Source organism: Caloenas nicobarica, unplaced genomic scaffold, assembly GCF_036013445.1.
Source record: "Caloenas nicobarica isolate bCalNic1 unplaced genomic scaffold, bCalNic1.hap1 Scaffold_509, whole genome shotgun sequence".
In the NCBI taxonomy this organism is placed as follows: domain Eukaryota; kingdom Metazoa; phylum Chordata; class Aves; order Columbiformes; family Columbidae; genus Caloenas; species Caloenas nicobarica.
This window is the reverse complement of record NW_027017498.1, coordinates 6,080-26,907: the sequence shown is the minus strand read 5'-3', so window position 1 is coordinate 26,907 and position 20,828 is coordinate 6,080. Positions and strand designations below refer to the sequence as shown.

At 61.3% G+C, this 20,828-nt stretch overlaps 2 protein-coding genes across 2 annotated transcripts; both read right to left on the bottom strand.

The window, feature by feature from the left end:
- Nucleotides 1–363: 363 nt before the first annotated feature.
- Nucleotides 364–7,090, bottom strand: SLC22A6 (solute carrier family 22 member 6). Its single transcript, XM_065658084.1, has 11 exons — nt 7,026–7,090; nt 5,905–6,304; nt 5,718–5,821; nt 5,089–5,243; nt 4,332–4,500; nt 3,833–3,956; nt 3,287–3,390; nt 2,781–2,995; nt 2,231–2,339; nt 1,253–1,456; nt 364–427 (listed from the first exon to the last, which is right to left on the bottom strand). Exons 2-11 carry the CDS (start codon nt 6,271–6,273, stop codon nt 364–366), a joined length of 1,617 nt encoding a protein of 538 aa, XP_065514156.1. The 5' UTR covers nt 6,274–6,304; nt 7,026–7,090.
- Nucleotides 7,091–7,853: 763 nt separating this feature from the next.
- Nucleotides 7,854–19,646, bottom strand: LOC136002836 (solute carrier family 22 member 23-like). Its single transcript, XM_065658078.1, has 18 exons — nt 19,140–19,646; nt 18,518–18,621; nt 18,280–18,434; nt 17,496–17,664; nt 17,102–17,410; nt 16,473–16,687; nt 15,664–15,772; nt 15,366–15,569; nt 12,883–13,267; nt 12,315–12,418; nt 11,773–11,927; nt 10,808–10,976; nt 10,130–10,253; nt 9,614–9,729; nt 9,204–9,418; nt 8,688–8,796; nt 8,409–8,612; nt 7,854–7,929 (listed from the first exon to the last, which is right to left on the bottom strand). The coding sequence occupies exons 1-18, from the start codon at nt 19,644–19,646 to the stop codon at nt 7,854–7,856; spliced, it is 3,429 nt and encodes a 1,142-aa protein (XP_065514150.1).
- Between the last annotated feature and the right edge of the window lie 1,182 nt (nt 19,647–20,828).

The following is a 20,828-nucleotide window of genomic DNA, read 5'->3' as shown; positions in this document are numbered from 1 at the left end:
GAGGTTTTCCCACCCTGCTTTTTGAGGTAAAAAACCTGCAATTTTGGTTCTAGGCTGAGACGACTGTTACCGAGACCGTGGCCTCGTTTTTGGGGTAAAATCTCCCCAATTAGGGGCTTTCGGCCCTCGGCGTGACATGAAAATTAATCTTTTTTTGCGACTTTATTTTTCAGCCAAATCAGCCGGATTAGGGCAAAGGCCGGAGCTGGAGGATCAGGACCCAGGCGTCCGGGTAATGATTTGGGGAAATTAATCCTCATTAAGCTAATTGGGCTGGGGGGGTGTCCCAGACGCCTGGGTCCCCTTGGTTTGATATAAAAAAACGGTGTTTTGATAAAGTTTATTAAATAAATCGCAGCCCCCTCAGGCCCTGGTGACGCTCAGGGGGACGGTGATGGTGGCATCGTCGTCCTTGAGGTGACCGGCTCTGCCAGGACCCAAAACCGTCACTTCTCGCCCCAAAACCCTTGTCCCTTCTTGACCCAAAACCCCTGGTCTTCACCCCAAAACTTTCATCCCTTTTCACCCCAAAACATTTGGTCTTCACCCCAAAATTTTGGTCCCTTCTCACCCCAAAACCTTCATCCCTTCTTGACCCAAAACCTCTGGTCTTCACCCCAAAAATTCATGCTTTCTCATCCCAAAACCTTCTTCCCTTCTTGCCCCAAAACTCTTGGTCTTCACCCCAAAATCTTTGTCCCTTCTTGACCCAAAGCCTCTGGTCTTCACCCCAAAACCTTCATCCCTTCTTGCCCTAAAATCTTGGTCCCTTCTTGACCCAAAACTCTTGCTCTTCACCCCAAAACATTGGTCAACTCCGCCCAAAACCTTCATCCCTTCTTACCCCAAACCCTCAGTTCTTCACCCCAAACTCTTGGTCATTTCTTGCCCCAAACCCTCTGTTCTTCACCCCCAAAACTTCATCCCTTCTTGCCCTAAAATCTGGGTCCCTTCTTGCCCCAAAATTCTTTCTCTTCACCCCAAACTCTCGGTCCTTTCTTGCCCCAAACCCCCCGTTTTTCCCCAAACTCTTGGTCCTTTCTTGCCCCAAACCCCCCGTTTTTCCCCAAACTCTTGGTCCTTTCTTGCCCCAACCCCCCTGTTTTTCCCCAAACTCTCAGTGCTTTCTTGCCCCAAACCCCCCTGTTTTTCCCCAAAGTCTTGGTCCCTTCTTGCCCCAAACCCCCCATTTTTCCCCAAACTCTCGGTCCCTTCTTGCCCACTGCGTTTTCCCCGAGCTCGGGCTCCTCACCGCGTCTCCACGTCGCGCAGGGTCTCGGGCAGGGGGACGTTGCGCGTCTCGGGCAGCAGGAGGGTGACGGCGGCCGAGAGCACGGGGGCGGCCCCGTAGATGACGGGGGGCAGCGCGGGGGCCGCGTCGCCCGCCACGCGCACCAGCGGGGCCACCATCCCGCCCACGCGCGCCAGGGTGCCGCCCAGCCCCAGCCCCGTCTGCCTGCGCCGCCGCGGGGGCCGAACCGGGGGGGTGAGAAGGTGGACGGTTGGTTTGGATGGGTTGATCGGTTGGGTGGGTTGATTGGTTGGATGGGTTGATCGGTTGGATGGATGGACGGTTGGGTGGGTTGATTGGTTGGTTGAGTGGATGGTTGGGTGGCTGGTTGGACAGTTAGTTGGGTGGGTTGATTGGTTGGATGGGTTGATTGCTTGGGTGGATGAACGGTTGGTTGGTTGGTTGAGTGGATGGTTGGGTGGCTGGTTGGACAGTTTGGTTGGGTGGGTTGATTGGTTGGATGGATGGATGGTTGAGTAAGTTGATTGGTTGGTCGAGTGGATGGTTGGGTGGCTGGTTGGATGGGTTGAATTGTTGGTTGGTTGGGTGAATAGTTGGATGGTGGGATGGTTGGATGGGGGTTGATTGGTTGGCAGGTTGATTGGTTGGATGGATGGATGGTTGGGTGGCTGATTGGACGGTTGGTTGGGTGGATGGATGGTTGGTTGGATGGTTGAGAAGATGGTTGGGTGGTTGGTTGGATGAATGGGTTGATCAGTTGGCGGGTTGGTTGGCTGATGGGTCGAATGGTTGGTTGAGTGGATGGTTGGTTGGACAGCTGGATGGGTGGGTGGGTGGTTGGATGGATGGTTGGTGGGTTGGATGGTTGGTTGGATGGTTGGTTGGTTCATGGCTGGATGAGTGGTTGGGTGGGCAGAGATTGGGATGTGGTGACCCTGCCCACCGCAGGTGACCCCCACCATGGGTGACCCCACCCACCTGATGATGGTGGGGAAGAGCTCCCCGGTGAAGATGTAGGCGCAGTTGAAGGAGGCGGCCAAGGAGCCCTTCCCGATGACGGCCAAAGTCAAGCGCAGCGTCTGCAGCTCTGTGACGCGGGTGGGAGGTGGCACCTCAGCCCCAACGTCTTGGGGACCCACCAAAGGGTGGCCCAAGTGCCACCAGTGACCCCGCATCCTCCAGCCCATTGTTCTTCATCCCGTTGTCTTCCATCCCATTGTCCTTCATCCCTCCATCCTGTTGTCTTCCATCCCATTGTCCTTCATCCCTCCATCCCATTGTCTTTTATCTCTTCATCCCATCATCCTCCATCCCATCGTCCTTCATCTTCTACCCCCCTCAATCATCTTCCACCCCCTCAATCATCTTCCACCCCCTCATCATCTTCCACCCCCTCATCATCTTCCACCCCATCATCTCTCCATCCCATCATCTTCCATCATTCTCCATCCCATTGTCCTCCATCTCATTCTCCTTTATCTCTCCATCCCATTGTCCTTCAACCCCCACCCCATTGTCCTCCACCCACCGTTGGGCACCAGGACGTTGGCCAAGATGCAGCCCCCGGCCAGCGCCAAGGAGCCGCCCTGCGCCACGCGCCGGCCCAACCGTGTCACGGCCACGGCCGAGGCCAACTTGGCCGGCACGTCCACGGCGGCGAAGAGCAGCTGGCTCACGTACACGTCCACGCCGAAGCCCTGCAGGTCCATGGCCAGCCCGTAATAGGCGAAGCTGGTGGAGAACCTGCCCCGAAACCCCACAGTTCCGCTCAGAACCCGCCACCCAGAGGGCGCCGACAACGGCCGCTTCGGGACCCAAAAGGTGGATTTTGACCCTTAAAAAGGTGAGACATCCCCAAAAAGGTTCATTTTGGCTCCCAAAATATGAGTTGGGACCCAAAAGGTGGATTTTGGCCCCCGAAGAGGTGAGTTTGGACCCTCAAAAAGGCGGGTTTTCACCCTCAAAATGGTGGATTTTTCCCCCCAAAATGTGTTTTTTCCCCAAAAAGCCGGGTTTTGGCCCTGAATCACTTGCCAGACGCAGGCGACGCCGCCGCTCACCCTGCGGATCCCGGGGCTGCGGATCAGGGCAGCTATGGCCCCCCCGGGGACCCCCGGGACCCCCAGACCCTGCAGCACCTGGGGGGACACGGGGAGTTGGGGGGTCTGGGGGCAAGGGAGGAAATTGGGGGAATTGGGGGTGGGATCTGGGGGGGATCCGGGGGGGGAATTGGGGAGATGTGGGGGGGAACTGGGGGTGGGGTGTGGGGGGGATTTGGGGAGGATCTGGGGGGATCTGAGGAATGGGGGATCCAAGTGATCTGGGAAGGATCTGGGGGGATTGGGGAACTCAAGGGGGGATCCGAGAGGTTGGGGGGGGATTGGGGGGATCCAGGTGATGGGGGGGGGAGATTGAGGGGATCTGGGGGGGGATTTAGGGGGATCTGAGGGGTTGGGAGGGATTTGGGGGGATCCAGCTGGGAGCAGAGGGATTTGGGGGGGATCAGGATGGTCTGGGGGGTTCGGGGGGCTCAAGGGGATCTGGGTCATTTGGGGGGTGGGGGGGCAGCCCCCCCGTCACCTCCGGGCTGAGCTTGTCACCCTCGTCCCTCCTCCCGTTGACACGAGCGACTTTGCGAAGCCCCTTGAGGGCCAGGTCGGGTCTCCCTGAGATCACCTGCCAGCGCGCGGACTCGGGCAGCAGCCTGGGGACCCAGGAGTTCGGGGGGGACCCAGGAATTCAGGGGGACCCAGGAGTGCAGGGAAGGACCCAGGAGTGCAGGGAGAGACCCAGGAATGCAGGGGGGACCCAGTTGTTCGGGAGGGACCCAGGAGTGCAGGGGGGACCCAGGAGTGCGGGAGGGACCCAGGCATCCGGGAGGGACCCAGGAGTTCAGGAGGGACCCAGGCGTCCAGGGGTGGGTCCCTTCTCCCACCCTCCACCTCCCACCACCCACTGAGGACCCAGGTGTCCCCACCCCCCGCAAGGGCCCCTCAGGACCCCCTAAAATCCAGTGGGGTGGGGGCAGGGCGGCTGCCCGGACACCTGGGTCCCCCCGGATGCCTGGGTCCCCCCGTACCAGGAGTAGAGGAAGAAGAGGAAGAAGGGGAGGGAGACGACGAGCTGGAGCCGGCGCCAGTCGGGGAGCCCGAAGGCCACGCCCGCCAGCACGAACTGGCCCAGCGTGTAGCAGTAGCCGTTGATGGTGCCGACCACGGCGCGGGCGCCCGTGGGGATCCACTCCATGCCTGCCGGGAAACGGGGGTCACCGTGAGCTCCCGGGGGGCAACGGTTGGAGGTTGGGTCATCCCAAGGGTCAAGGGTTGGATTTTGGGTCATCCCAAGGGTCAATGGTTGGTTAGTTGGTCAACGCAAATGTCAATGGTTGGAGTTTGGGTCAAGAGTTGGAGTTTGGGTCATCCCAAGGGTCAGCGGTTGCTTGTTGGGTCAATGGTTGGTTGTTTGGTCAACCCAACTGTCAATGGTTGGAGGTTGGGTCAACAGTTGGAGTTTGGGTCATCCCAAGGGTCAGTGGTTGGATTTTGAGTCAACCCAACCATCAACGGTTGGAGTTTGGGTCAACGGTTGGTTGTTTGGTCAGCCCAACCATCAACGGTTGGAGTTTGGGTCAACGGTTGGAGTTTGGGTCAACAGTTGGAGTTTGGGTCATCTCAAGGGTCAATGGGGCCAAACTGGGAGAACTGGGACCCTCATATGGGTTGGGAGGAGACTGGGTCCCCTCTAAGGTTACTGGTGGTGGGACCAGACGCCTCCCCTTGTCCCCATGTCCCCCCGGTGTCCCCAGGTCCCCCCAGTGTCCCCATGTCCCCACTCACAGAGCGAGGCTGAGTTGAGTGACACCCCCGCCATGGCCAGGCCCCCCAGGCAGCGGCACAGACAGTAGGTGACAAAGGTGGGGGCGACCGACGTCACCATCCCCGACACCCCCAGCTGCAGGTAACACCAGCTCAGCACCAGCCGGCGCCCCCACCTGCGGGACACGGCACTGGGAGCACTGGGAGGGGGGACTGGGAGCACTGGGTGGGGGGGCACTGGGAGCACTGGGAGGGGGCACTGGGAGCACTGGGAGCACTGGGTGGGGGGGCACAGGGCACAGGGAGCACTGGGAGAGGGGAACTGGGAGCACTGGGATGGGGACACAAGATGCCTCTCCCCTTCTCCTCCTCCCAGTTTCTCCCAATTCCTCCCAGTTTCTCCCAATTCCTCCCAGTTTCTCCCAATTCCTCCCAGTTTCTCCCAATTCCTCCCAGTTCCTCCCAATTCATCCCAGTTCCCTCCAGTACCTCCCAGTTCCTCCCAGTGCCTCTCAGAGAGGACATCCCCATCCCCACCCCTTTCCAGTTCCTCCCAGTTCCTCCCAGTTCCCCCAGTACCTGTTGGAGAGGACATCCCTGCCCCTACCCCTCCACTTTTCCCTTCCCAGTTCCCCCAGTTCCCCCAGTACCTGTCGGACAGGACCCCGAAGAGGGCAGAGCCCAGCAGGACCCCGCCCATGTAGGCAGCCTGGGCCACGTCCCGCAGGGCCTTGGCCTCGCACACCAGGTCCCACTGGCACCGGGGGGACAGCGGCGTCACCCCCCAGACGCCTGGGTCCCCGACCCCCCCGGACCCCTCCCCGGATGCCCCCGGACCTCGGTGACAACCGTGCGGGCGAAGGCGCCGTCGCGGTAGGTCCACCCGTCGCGACATGGCTCGGTGGCCGCGCTGCCGTTGCTGCTGCCGTTGCCCCCCAGGAGGCCCCACTGGGGCTCCACGAAGCGCCGGCAGCGCTGGGGCCGCTGGCGCCCGTCGCGGGGGATGGTGACGACGAGCGGGACGTCCCCGGCGCTGGTGTTGGCCACGGCGCGGGGCCGGCAGTGGTGCTCGGGGACGCCGGCCGTGAAGTTCTGCAGCAGGTTGTGACTGGCCAGCATGAGCAGCGGCGCGGCCAGCGCGGCCACGTAGGCCACCTGGAACCGGCCCATCCCCCCCAGCTGCGCCAGCAGCTCCGCGAAGGTCATGGCCAGGTCAAGGTCAGCTGAGGGCGGGGAGGGGAGGAGAGGTGGAGGGGTGGCCAGCGGTTGGCCAAGGGATGGCCAAGGGTTGGCCAAGGGGTGGCCAAGGGGTGGCCAAGGGGTGGCCAAGGGGTGGCCAAGGAGTGGCCAAGGGGTGGCCAAGGGGTGACCAAGGGGTGGCCAAGGGGTGACCAAGGGTTGGCCAAGGGATGACCAAGGGTTGGCCAAGGGGTGGCCAAGGGTTGGCCAAGGGGTGACCAAGGGCTGGCCAAGGGGTGGCCTAGGGGTGGCCATTGATCGATTTATTGACCTTTAACCTCTTGATCAATCAATCGATTGGTCTCTATTGATCAACCCATTGGCCCATAATCTATCAGTCAATGTTGGGATCTTCATCAATTGATTGACTGCTCTGTCGCTCTCTCTTGATCAAGCAATTGCTCTATCGATCAGTTTATTGATTTATCATCTTATCGATCAATGTATTGATTCTTATCTATCTGTCAATTTGCCTATAATACTCCTATTGATCAGTCTTTCTATTGATTGATCTATTGATCTCTAATCTCAATCTACTGCTTTATCATCCTTTTATTGATCAATGTATCAATCTCAATCTCCCTATTGATCAACCTCTTGACCTGTAACCTTCCTGTTGATCCATCTTTCTCTCCATTGCTCAGCCTATTGATCCTCGACCTCCCTCCTGCGCGTCCATTGGCCTCTCCCGATCAAGGTATTGATCACCGATTGGTCCACTCACCCAGTTACGGCTCCAGTTCCTCCCAGTGTCTCCCAGTCCCGGCTCCGGCAGCTCCCTCGTCCCTCTGCCCGCGGCCCCGCCCCCTTCCCTGTCCCTGCCCCCATTTAAAGCCCCCCCACCCCCTTGATCTTTGCCCCCCGTTGTGGTTCGGTGACGCGAAACGTCCCCAACCGGTGACACCCTTGGGTGCGTCCGCCCCCCCACCCCCCCACCCCGAATGGAGCCCCTTGAACCCTGGGCTGGGGGGCGGGGGCAGCGGAGCGGGGGGGACAGGGGGAGGGACGGACATGGGGACATGGCGGGGGACAGACATGGGGACATGGCAGGGGAGATATCCAGGATCTGTGGGTCCTCAGGGTCCCCCGGACGCCTGGGTCCCCCCGGACGCCTGGGTCCCCCTGCTCTGTCCCGCCTCCCCCCAGCAGCCCCGGGGGGGGAGGGGAGGGGCCAGCGGGGGGGACACGAGGCCGCCGTCCCCCCGCGGGGCCCGTGTTGACGTTGGGGGTGGGACAAGCCAGATGTTCGGGGCCCCCCGCGGGCCGGGAAAACAACCCGCCCCTCCCCCCACCCCCCCCGGCGCTTTGAACCATTTTCTGCTTTTAAAAACTTTTTTTTATTCCAGAAAAAAAAAAATCCAGTGGGTTGGGTTTTTTTTTTTTCTGGGGAGGGGGGAGGAGGGGACATTGTCCCCCCCCTCCATGGGGGACACTCAGTGGCCGATGTCACTGATGTCACTTGGGTCTTATTGGGGGGGGACAACCCCCCCCCACTGCATCATTTTGGGGTCTGGGGGTGGAATTTGGGGGCCCCGGGGGGGGTGACTCTACGAGGTCCCCGCGGTGACACCAGCTCGAAGCGGCACCTGGAGGGTTTGGGCGTCGTCCTCGCGGGGGCGGGGCCTGGGGGCACACGGAGGGTGGGGGAGGGGCTGGGGCGGGGCCGCGGCTGGGGGTTGGGTGGGGGTTGGGTGGGGGTTGGGTGTTCCTGGTAGTTTTGGTGTCATTGTCCCCCCCGTCTTGCCCCATCGACGTGTCTGTCCCTCTGTCCATCCTTTCGTCTGTCCCTTGCTCTGCTCATCGTCCTACTGTCCGTTTGTCCATCCCCACATCCAACCCTCCATCCGTCTGTCCATCCCCACGTCCCACCAACCTTCTGTCCATCTGTTTGTCCATCCCCACGTCCCACCAACCCTCTGTCCATCTGTCTGTCCATCCCCATATCCAACCAACCCTCCCTCCCTCCATCCATCCATCCCCAGGTCCCACCAACCCTCTGTCCGTCCATCCGTCCATCCCCATGTCCAACCCTCCCTCCCTCCATCCCCACATCCCACCCCCCGCCGTGTCCCCCTGTCCGTCCCCCCGTCCGTCCGTCCCACCTCCCCTCCACGTCCTCCAGTGTCTCTGGCAGCGCCTTGTCCCTGGTCTCGGGCAGGAACGCGGCCACCAGCCCCGACAGCACCGGGGCCGTGCCGTAGATGATGAACGGCAGCACCGGGGACGCCTCTCCCGCCATCTTCACCAGCGGCGCCGTGATGCTGCCCAGCCGCGCCAAAGTGTTGCCCAAGCCCATCCCCGTCTGCCTGCGGACAGCAGGGGGCGCTGAGGGGCCGTCCGGCGGTGCCGGCGCAGCCGCCCCAGCGCCACGTGGGTCTCACCGGATCACGGTCGGGTAGAGCTCGCTCGTGTACAGGAACACGCAGTTGAAGGACGCGGCCAAACAGCCCTTCCCGAAGATGGCCAGCGCGGTGCGGAGCGTCCGCAGGTCTGCGGGGACACACGGCGTCACCGCGGCGGCGCCGCTGGGGTTGGCAATGGGGGGCGGGGAGGGGAGGCCCCAAAACGCCGCGATTTCCAGCAAATGGTTGAAATAACCCAACTCCTTAATGGGTTGAGTTGAGGTTGGGTTGGTCCTTCCAGGCAGTGCTGGAGACCAAGGGGCCACCGCGGCCACCACCCCCGGCTCAACCCAACGGGCCACCGTGGCCACCACGACCATCACAGCGGTGGCGCTGCTTGGGTTGGCGATGGGGGACGGGGAGGGGAGGCCCCAAAACGCCGCGATTTCCGGCAAATGGTTGAAATAACCCAACTTCTCAATGGGTTGACATTGGTTTGGTCCTTACAGGCGGTGCTGGAGACCAAGGGGCCACCGTGACCACCACGACCCTCACCTCGCGGCACCAGGGTGTTGGCCAAGATGGCCAAACCGGCCAAGATGAGGGCGAGCGACTGGGTGAAGCGCCGGCCCACGAAGGTGATGGTGAGGACGGACACCAGCTTGGCCGGCACGTCCACGGCACCGAACACCAGCTGCATGATGTAGATGTTGAAGTCGAAGTTCTGCAGGTCCATGGCCAGGCCGTAGTAGGCGAAGCTGGTGGAGAACCTGAGGTGGGGGGACACCAGTGTCACCTGGGGCGTCCAACCGGGAGACCCGTGTCCCTTCCTGGAGGACGTGCGGGCCAAGAGTTGACCGAGTGTTGCGCCGTGACTCAGTTTCCCTTCCCGAGGAGGACGTGGAAAGGTGGGTGAGCAGCTTGGGGCAGAGGACAAGGAGCCCCCAGTGTCCCCCCGGACGTACCAGACAAAGCAGAGGCAGCAGGAGATGCGGCGCAAGACGGGTGTCCGGACCAGGTCGAGCACCGAGTGCCGCGTCCCAGCCGAGGACGTTTCCTTCTGCATGTGGGAGCGCAGGGTCTGGGGGGACACGGGGGGACACGGGGGGTTCCTCTGCTCCTTTGCGGGGTGGGAGGAGCAGAGAGGGGACCGGGGAGATGGTGGAGATGGAGGAGATGGAGATAATGGAGGAGATGATGGGGATGAGATGATGGAGATGAGATGATGGTGATGATGGAGGAATTGGAGATGATGGAGGAGATGAAGATGGTGGAGATGATGGAGGTAATGGAGGAGGTGGAGGAGATGATGGAGGTGGAGGAGATGATGGAGAGGGCTGGATAGACAGATGGACAGTTGTCCACAGGGATGGATGGGTGTTTGGGGGGACAGATGGGTTTGGGGACCCCCCACCATTGACCCGAGGGTCATAACGGGGGTCACCACCCCCAACCAGCCCCCCTGAGACGTCCCCTTTTACTTCAATGTCCAGCTTGTCCCCTTCCTCCTTCTTCCCGTTGAGCTTGGCCACCTTCTGCAGCTCCCGCAGGGCCTGCTGGGACCTCCCCACCATCACCAGCCAACGGGCCGACTCTGTCAGCCACCTGGGGGACACGGGGCCAACGATGGTCCCACCACTGGGGATGGACCTTCCTGGTGTCCCTCCAGGTATCTCACCAGGCTTGGGTTCAGCCAACCATCCAACTGTCCAACCTTCTGACTATTCAACTGTCCAACCATCCAACCATCCGACCGTCCAACCGTCCAACCATCCGACCATCCAACCATCCGACCTTCTGACTGTCCAACCTTCTGACCGTCCGACCATCCAACCGTCTGACCATCCGACTGTCCGACCGCCCAACCGTTCGACCGTCTAACCTTGTGACCATCCAACCATCCATCCAACCTTCTGTCCATCCTTAACCCTTCTCTCCATCCATCCATGTTCTCTGTCCATCCGCGTTCTCCATCCATCCACGTTCTTCTCCATTTATCCTTCTCCATCCAAGTTCTCCATCTTTCTCCATCCATCTTCTCCATCCAGCCCTCCAGCTGTCCAACCTTCTGACCCTCCAGCCTTCCAATCAGCCATCCATCCTTGCACCTTCTTTCCATCCATCCGTCCATCTCTGCCCCCCGCTCCCTTCCTCCTCACCAGGAGTAGCAGAAGAAGATGAAGAAGGGCAGGGACACGGTGAGCTGCAGCCAGCGCCAGTCCGGCACGGCGTAGGCGATGCCGGCCAGCAGGAACTGCCCCACCGTGTAGCAGTAACCCATGAAGGTGCCCACCAGTGCCCGCACGCGCATCGGCATCCACTCCAGAGCTGGGGAGACACGGAACAGGAGAGCGAGACGTGGACACCGGGACATGGACACCGGGACATGGAGGAGAACAGGGACATGGACACCAGGGATGTGGAGAACACCAGGGACATGGACACCGGGACATGGAGGAGAGCAGGGACGTGGACACCAGGGATGTGGAGAACACCAGGGACATGGACACCAGGAACATGGACACCGGGACATGGAGGAGAGCAGGGACATGGACACTGGGACATGGAGAACACCAGGGACATGGACACCAGGGACATGGAGGAGAGCAGGGACATGGACACCAGGGACATGGAGGAGAGCAGGGACATGGACACCGGGGACATGGACACTGGGACATGGAGAAGATCAAAGAGGTGGAGACCAGAGATGTGGAGAAGATCAAAGACACAAAGACCAGAGATGTGGAGAAGGACAGAGATGTGGGGAAGAAAAGAGACATGGAGAAGGTCAGAGACGTGGAGAAGAGCAGGGACAAGACGTGGAGAAGACCAAAGAGGTGGAGAAGACCAGAGATGTGGAGAAGAAAAGAGACACAGAGAAAACCAGAAACAAGATGTGGAGAAGACCAGGGCTGTGGAGAAGATCAGAGCCAAGACATGGAGAAGACCAAAGAGGTGGAGAAAAGCAGGGGCGTGGAGAAGAGCGGAGACACGGAGAAGATTGAAGACATGGAGAAGAGCGGAGACATGGAGAAGAGCGGAGACATGGAGAAGATTGAAGACACGGAGAAGAGCGGAGACACAGAGAAGATGAGGAGGGTCGGGGCCGGGCGGCGCCGCGTACAGAGCGACACGCTGTTGAGCACCACGCCCGAGAAGGCCATTCCCGTCAGCAGGCGCAGGGCGCAGTAGGCCGGGAAGGTGGGCGCGAAGGCCGACGCTGTCCCCATGGCCGCCAGCTGCAGGTAGGACCAGCTGAGCACCGAGCGGCGGCCGAACCTGCGGGCGGGGAGGAAGAGCAGCGGTGAGGAGGAGGAGGAAGAGGAGGAGAAAGGACGAGGAAGAGGATGAAAAGAGGAGGAGGAAGAGGAGAAAAAGAGGAGAAAGAGGAGGAGGAGGAAGAGAAAGAAGAGAGGAGGAAGAAGAGGGAAGAGGAGGAGGGGAGGAGGAGGAAGAAGAGAAAGAAGAGAGGAGGAAGAAGAGGAGGAAGAAGAGAGGGTGAGGAGGAGGAGAAAGAGGAAGAGCAGGAGGAAGAAGAGGAGGAAGAAGAGAGGGTGAGGAGGAGGAGAAAGAGGAAGAGCAGGAGGAAGAAGAGGAGAAAAAAGAGGAGGAAGAGGGGGAGGAAGAGGAGGAAGATGGGGCGAGGAGGAGGAGGCCGAAGCTCACCGGTCCGAGAGGCCCCCGAAGACCAGGCCCCCCAGCAGCACCCCGACCATGTAGACCGACTGGGCCACCTGCTTCATCCCCCGCTGGCCACACACCAGGTCCCACTGCGGGGACAAGGACACAGGTGGGGACCCCCCCGGTGTGGGGACACCCCCAGAACCGCCCCCACAACCGGCCCTGGGGGTCGGGGTGACCCAACGCAACCGACATTCAGCCAATGGCGACACCAAGATGCCACCTTCCCAACATCTCCGTGGTCTGAAGGTCCTTCCAGGTGTTACCTGGTCCCTTTTTGTCCCCTTGGTGGTGGCCACTGACCCCCACGTCCCCCCCTTTACTCCTCCTGAGCTCTCAGAGCGTCAAGTTCCTCCAGCAAAGGTTGGGAAGATGCTCCAGTTGGAGAACATCAGCGTGGTGACATCGACATGGTGACACCAACGTGGTGACACCAGCATGGTGACACCAGCATGGTGACATCAACGTGGTGACACCAGCGTGGCGACACCGATGTGGCGACACCAACGCTTGCTTCCCGTTGCCGTTGGGTGCCCCGCGTCCCCCCCCGTACCTCAGTGACGATGGTGCTGCTGAAGACGCTGCGGTCGTATCTCCAACCGTCGCGACACGGCTCCGTCTCGGGCCACGTCTCGTTGGCCACCGACCCGTTGGCCTCCAGGAGCCACCACTGCGGGGCCACGAAGCGCCGGCACCGCTCGCCCGGTGGCACCGACACCCTCAGCAGGTCCCCGGCGTCCAGGCCGGTGCCGTTGTCGTTGTCGTTGTCCTCCCAGCGCAGCCGGCACCGGTGGGCGACGCCGGCGGCCGTGAAGTTCTGCAGGAGGTTGTGACTTGCCATCATGAGGGCGGGCATGGCCAACAGGGCCACAGTGGCCACCTGGAACCGGCCCATCCCCCCCACGCGCGCCAGCAGGTCGGCGAAGGCCATGGCGTCACCCCCCCGACCCAAAACCGATGGATTTCACCCCAAAAATCCTTCCTGGCGCTCCCGGCCTCGCCGCACCACGACCGGCGATGGGATCCTATGACCAGGTCAATGGTTGGGTTTGGGGTTAATCTTTGACTTTTTAGATTGGGGTTTTTTGTGCTTTTTTTTTTTTTTGGGTGAATTTCCAGTGAAAAAGGGCAAAAGTGTCCAGGAGAGGCCACCGAGGGTGACAACGGGGTCCATGGGGGTCACCAAATGTGACAATGGGGCCCATGGGGGTCACCCCGTGTGACAACGGGGTGGCCAGAGCCAACCCCGGGGGGGTCTCCTCATTGTGGCGCCAAAAAAAGCCCCCGAAATGGGGCAAAACTGGATGAATCTGGGGCAGGGAAAAAAGAAAGAATTACAATTTTTAGAAAAATTATCATTTAAAAAAAAAATTAATTACCCAGCGCTACTATTTTGAGGGAAAAAGGTGGATTTTTGGGGACATCCGGCTCATGGGGACACTTTAGAAAGACAATGGGGGGTCATCTCTTGGCTGGGGTCTTCACCGGCCTCTTTTGGGTTAAATTTTAGCGCTTTTGGGTCAATGAATGGTCTTTGCCAGCCCCTTTTTTGGGTTAAATTTTAGCGCTTTTAGGTCAACGAATGATCTTCGCCAGCCCTTTTTTTGGGTTAAATTTTAGTGCTTTTGGGTCAAAAGGTGTCAGGAAGGCGCCGACGGGGTTGGTCGCGCTCGGGTCACCGGATCCTCCGGCCGGGGGTTAATTTTTGATGGGACTGGGGACAAGAAGGGAACAAGGGACACGCGGGACGTGGAGCCAGGGGCAGGTGGCCCTGGGGGGGTTGGGGACGTCGTGGTGGCCCTGGGGACAACGGTGGAGGTGTCACCCCATTGGTGGTGGCCTTGGGGACAAGGTTCTTTGGTATCACCCCATTGGTGGTGGCTTTGGGGACAACGGTGGAGGTGTCACCCCATTGGTGGTGGCCTTGGGGACAAGGTTGGAGGTGTCACCCCATCGGTGGTGGCTTTGGGGACAACGGTGGAGGTGTCACCCCATTGGTGGTGGCCTTGGGGACAAGGTTGGAGGTGTCACCCCATTGGTGGTGGCCTTGTGGCCTCAGACATCACCCCGAGCCGTTGTCCTCACCAGAGCTGCTTTATTGCCCCAGGACACATCCCGCGGTGTCACCGGCCGTGGGGACAGGTCCCATGTACCCCCCGTGTCCCCGCGTGTCCCCCCGTGTCCCTCAGGTGTCCTGGGGCTGGGGCTGGAGCGGGATCTTCTCCTTGGGCTCCTCCGGCTTCTTCCGCCCGGCCCTGGGGGAGGAGCCACCAGCAGGGGGACATGGCCCCGATTGGACCGTGTCCGTCCAGCTGTCCGTCTGTCGGCATCCAACCATCGTCCAACCATCGTCCAACCATCGTCCAACCATCAGCCAACCATTGTCTATCATCCAACCATCGTGCAACCATCGTCTATCATCCAACCATCGTCCAACCATCGTCCAACCATCGTCTATCGTCCAACCATCGTCCAACCATCGTCCATCAGCCAGTTATCGTCCATCAGCCAACCATCGTCATCATCCAACCATCGTCCAAGCATTGTCCATCAGCCAACCATCGGCCAGTCTTCATCTGAACTTCATCTGACCATCTCTGCGTCATCCAACCATCATCCAACCTTCATTCATTGTCCAACCATCATCCAACCATGAACCCTCATCCAGCCTTCGACCAAACTTCACCCAACTATCTCTGCATCATCCAACCTTCACCCGACGATCAACCACCATCCAACCTTCATTCCTCATCCCACCTTTGTCCACCCACCATCCAACCTTTGTCCGACCTTCAACCAACCATCATCCATCATCATCAAACCATCATCCACCCATCCCCATCTCCAACCACCCATCCACGTCTCCGTCCTTCCGTCCCCGTCTCCAACCCCCCACCCATGTCCCCATCCTTCTGTCCCCGTCTCCAACCCGCCATCCACGTCTCCATCCTTCTGTGTCCATCTCCAACCACCCACCATCACCTTCATCCATCCATCCACCACCATCTCCATCCACCCGCCGCCGTCTCCCCGCACCTGCTCTCCACCTCCTCGATGGTGTCGGGCAGCGGCATGTTGAGCGTCTCGGGCAGGAACCCGGCAGCCACGGTGGCCACCACGGGGGCCACCCCGTAGACGGCGGGCGGCAGGAAGGGGTAATACTCCTCCGTCATCTTCACCAGCGGCGCCACGATGCCGCCCACGCGTGCCATGGTGCTGCCGAAGCCCAGCCCCGTCTGCCTGCGCGGCACCACGGGGTCACCGCGGCGTCACCACGGGGTCACTGCGGCGCTGGGGACAACCTGGGGGGTGTCCCCGGGGTGGGGGGACGTACCTGATGGGGGTCGGGTAGAGCTCGGTGGTGTAGAGGAAGACGCAGTTGAAGGAGGCGGAGAGACAACCCTTCCCGATGACGGCCAAGGCCGTGCGCAGCGTCTGGAGCTCTGGGGGGGACACGGGGACATAGGGACACCGTGGGGGGCGGGGCAGAAGGGGCTGGGTGGTTGGAGATGTGGATGGATGAATGGAGATGTGGATGGGTGGATGGATGGAGATGTGGATGGGTGGATGGATGGAGATGTGGATGGGTGGTTGGAGATGTGGATGGATGGATGGATGGAGATGTGGATGGATGGATGGATGGAGATGTGGACGGATGGATGGATGGAGACATGGTTGAAAGGTTGGACACATGGATGGATGGATGGGTGGTTGGAGATGTGGATGGGTGGTTGGAGATGTGGATGGGTGGATGGATGGAGATGTGGATGGGTGGATGGATGGAGATGTGGATGGGTGGATGGATGGAGATGTGGATGGGTGGTTGGAGATGTGGATGGGTGGTTGGAGATGTGGATGGGTGGTTGGAGATGTGGATGGGTGGATGGATGGAGATGTGGATGGGTGGTTGGAGATGTCAATGGATGGTTGGAGATGTCAATGGATGGTTGGAGATGTTGAAGGGTGGATGGATGGAGATGTGGATGGGTGGTTGGATGGAGACATGGTTGAATGGTTGGACACATGGATGGATGGATGGAGATGTGGGCAGGTGCATCACCCAGCATCTTGAGAAGGGACCAATGGGCAAAGACCCAAGCAGGATGTGTCCTGCTGAGATCCCCCACGTCCCCCTGCACCCACCTGTGGAGACAAAGATGTTGGCGATGATGACCAACCCCGCCAGGAAGAGTGCGACCATGAGCGACACGCGCCGGCCCACGTAGCTAACGGACACGGTCACCACCAACTTGGCCGGGACGTCCACAGCACCGAAAATCACCTGGATGAGGTAAATGCTGACGCCGAAGTTCTGGAGATCCATGGCCAGGCTGTAGTAGGAGAAACTGATGGAGAACCTGGGGTGGGAAGATGGACCTTGAGTGGGGTGACCGACCTCCCCGGGGTGTCACCGTCACATGGACGAGGGGTCAGGTGGGGGGAAGAGGGTCGTGGGACCAACACCCACCCACCCAGCCACCCAACCAACCAACCAACCCTCTTCTTAACCAACCAACCAACCAGCTAACCGTCTTCTCAACCAACTAACCATGTTCTTAACCAACCAACCAACCATCTTCTCGATCAACCAACCATCCAACCAACCAATCAACCCTCTTCTTAACCAACCACCCAACCAACCAACTAGCCATCTTCTCAACCAACTAACCAACCAACCAACCAACCAACCATCTTCTCAACCATCCATCCAACCAACCACCCCACCCCGACGCCCCCTCCCCTCCCCCGCGCTGTCCCGGCCCCGGCCCCACCAGATGATGGAGAGGCAGCAGAAGATGTGCCGGATCACGGGGGTCCGGACCAGGTCGGACACGGTGTAGGACGACTTGAGCGCCGCCAGCTCCTCCTTCATGTTGGACCTCAGGATCTGGGGACACGGGGTGGGTTGGGAGGGGACACCGATGCCGCCCCGACCCACCCCGTGGTGCCACCAAACCTCCACCGTGATCTTCTCCCCTTCCTCCTTCTTCCTGTTGATCTTGGCCACGCGTTGAAGGACCTTCACGGCCTTCTCGGCCTTCCCAGAGAGGACCAACCACCGCGCGGACTCGGCCACCCACCTGCCGGCGATCGGGGGAAACTGAGGCACGGAGAGACCAACTGCCCCCCGGGCCGTGTCCCCAGGGGTGTCCCCCGGGGTCCTACCAGGAGCAGCAGAAGAAGCCGAAGAAGGGCAGGGACACGGTGAGCTGGAGCCAGCGCCAGTGTGGGACGGCGTAGGCGACCCCGGCCAGCAGGATCTGGCCCAGGGTGTAGGAGAAGCCGGTGACGGCCACGATGACGGCGCGGTAGGGGGTGGGGATCCACTCCACCACTGCAAGGGGGGGATGTGGGGTCACCTCGGGGCGCGGTGACACAGCCGGTGGCCTCCACGGGTCCACGTCGGTCTTCTTGGCCATGGTGACTTCCCCTTCCATGGCCGTGGGGACGTCCATGGCCGTTGGGTTGTCCCCAGCCATGACCATTGGGTTGTCCCCAATCATGGCCATTGGGTGTCCCCAACCATGGCCATTAGGTTGTCCCCTTCCATGGCCATTGTGTCATCCCTGGCCATGGCCATTGGGTTGTCCCCAACCATGGCCATTGGGTCATCCCCAACCATGGCCATTGGGTTGTCCCCTTCCATGGCCATTGGGTTGTCCCCAACCATGGCCATTAGGTTGTCCCCTTCCATGGCCATTGTGTCATCCCTGGCCATGGCCATTGGGTTATCCTCAACCATGGCCATTGGGTTGTCCCCAACCATGGCCATGGTGACGTCCCTCTTCTTGACCATGGTGACATCCTTGACCATGGTGACATCCATGACCATGGTGACGTCTCCACCCATGGCCATTGGGTCATCCCTGTCCATGGCCATTGGGTCGCCCTTCTCCATGGCCATTGTGTCACCCCCGCCATGTCCCCGTGTCCCCCCCGTGTCCCTCACCCAGGCAGGCGATGCTGAGCCCGAAGCCTGACAGCGCCATCCCACTGACGAAGCGGAAGGCGCAGTAGGCGGCGTAGTTGGGCGCGAAGGCCGCGCAGGTGCCCATGACCCCCAGCTGCAGGTAGGACCAGAGCAGCAGGGCCTTGCGCCCGAACCTGCAACGGGACCCGCTCACAGCGACTGGGGGAACTGGGAGCAACTGGGAGGTGGGGAAACCGAGGCGCGGGGAGGGCGGTACCTGTCGGAGAGGCCCCCGAGGACCAGGGCGCCCACCAGGACACCGGCCATGTAGATGGACTGGGCCATCTGGCGGAGCTGCCGGTAGCCGCACACCAGGTCCCACTGTGGGGATGGGGACAGTGTGAGGGGACGGGGACGCGGGGGCCTCTCCGGCCACCCGTGTGTCCCCCCCGGCTCCCGGTCCCACCAGCTCCAGCTCATTGGCCCCATGGACCCATTGGCCCCACATGGTTCTAGTTCCAGCCCACCAGCTCCAGATGGTTCCATCTCCAGAGGGTTCCACCTCCATCTCCATCGAGCTCCATCTCCATCCCACCATCTCCCTATGGATCCATCTCCATACGGTTCCCACCCTCCCACCTCTGAGTCTCCCTCTCCATCCCTTCCTCCCCAGATGGTTCCATCTCCTCATGGTTCCATCTCCAGACGCTTCCATCTCCGTCCCTTCATCTCCATCTCCATCGCGCCAGCTCTTTACGGTTCCATCTCCATCATCCCGTCTCCTTGTGGTTCCACCTCCATCTCCAGATGGTTCCACCTCCGCACAGCTCCCCCCGTCCCCCCGTGCTCTCAGTGGCCCCCGCTCCCTCGTGTCCCCTTCCCCGTGTCCCCCGTGTCACCTCGGTGACGATCGTGGCCACGTAGATGCTGCGGTCGTAGTCCCACCCATCGGGACACGGCTCGGTGCCCCCGGGGCCGCCGCTGCCATTGGCTGGGGACACGTAGAGGTGACAGGAGCCCAGGGTGGCGTTGGGGGACACCAGGGTGGCATTGGGGGACCCAAAAGTGCCATCGGGGGACCTCAAGGTGTCACCAGGTGTCCCCAAGGTGCCACTGGAAGCTGCTGAGATGCCACCAGGAGCCCCCAGGGTGCCAATGGAGACGGGTCCAGGTGGCTCCGGGGTGACACTGGGGACGCCGGGGGCGGCACTGGGGACACTGGGGACACCGTGGGGGACACTGGGGACACTGGGGACCCGGCAGCGGTGCGGGGGGACGGCAGCCGTGAAGTTCTGCAGCAGGTTGTGCGCGGCCATGAGCAGGATGGGGACGGACAGAAGGGACGTCTGGAGCAGCTGGAACCGGCCGAGGCCACCAACACGGGACAGGACGGACCCGAACGCCATCGTGGGGACACGGTGACACCCGGGGACACCTGGGGACATGGGGACAGTGTGGGACACAGGGACAGTGTGGGACACAGAGACAGGATGGACCCAAATGCCATCACGGGGACACGGGGACACCCGGGGACACATGGGGACAGTGTGGGACATGGGGACAGGAGGGACCTGAACGCCATCGCGGGGACACGGGGACACCCAGGGACATGGGGACAGTGTGGGACTTGGGGACAGGAGGGACCCGAACGCCACCGTGGGGACACGGGGACACCTGGGGACACCTGGGGACATGGGGACAGTGTGGGACACAGGGACAGGAGGGACCCGAACGCCATTGTGGGGACACGGCGACATCATGGGGACACAGGGACCCGAACGCCATAGTGGGGACACCCGGGGACATGGGGACATGGTGACAATGGGGCTACGGGGACAGCGTCACCTGCGGGGGGAGTTGGGGCCCTGGGGACACGGACTCACACGGGGACGGCGTCACTTGTCCCCAACCCCCCCCCCCCCCCCAGCGTGTCCCTGGGGACGGGACGTCCGGCCAGATGTGACACTTGTGTCCCCCCCCACAATGTCCCTTCCCCAGTGTCCCCAACCCCCCTCATGTCCCTCCTGATGTCCCCAACCTGTCCCCACGTTCCCAACCCCCTGCGGGACCCCCCGCGATGTCCCCAACCTGTTGCCGTGTCCCCTCCCCCATGTCCCCAACTCCCCCACAATGTCCCCAACTGGTCCCCAGCCCCCCCCGTGTCCCCAACCCCCATCCGATGTCCCCAACCTGTCCCCAGACCCCCCCGAGGTCCCCTTCACAATGTCCCCAACCCCCCCATGTCCCCAGTGTGATGTCCCCAACCCCCCCCGCGGTGTCCCCAACCCTTCACCGATGTCCCCAAGCGGTCCCCAAACCCCCCTGTGTCCCCTCCCCACGTCCCCAACTCCCCCTATGTCCCCCCCACGCTGTCCCCACGCTGTCCCCACCCCCCCGGCCCCCGGGTACCTCTCCCGTCCCCTCCTGGCCCCTCCTGGCCCCGGGAAATGAGGCGAAAAGCGGCTTTTTTGGTTAAAGTGTCACCGGCTGCGGGCGCGGGGGGGGCGGGGGGGGAGGGGCGGATTCCAGCGCCGCGGGCGCCCGAACTCCTGGGTCCCTCCCGAACTCCTGGGTCCCTCCCGAACCAC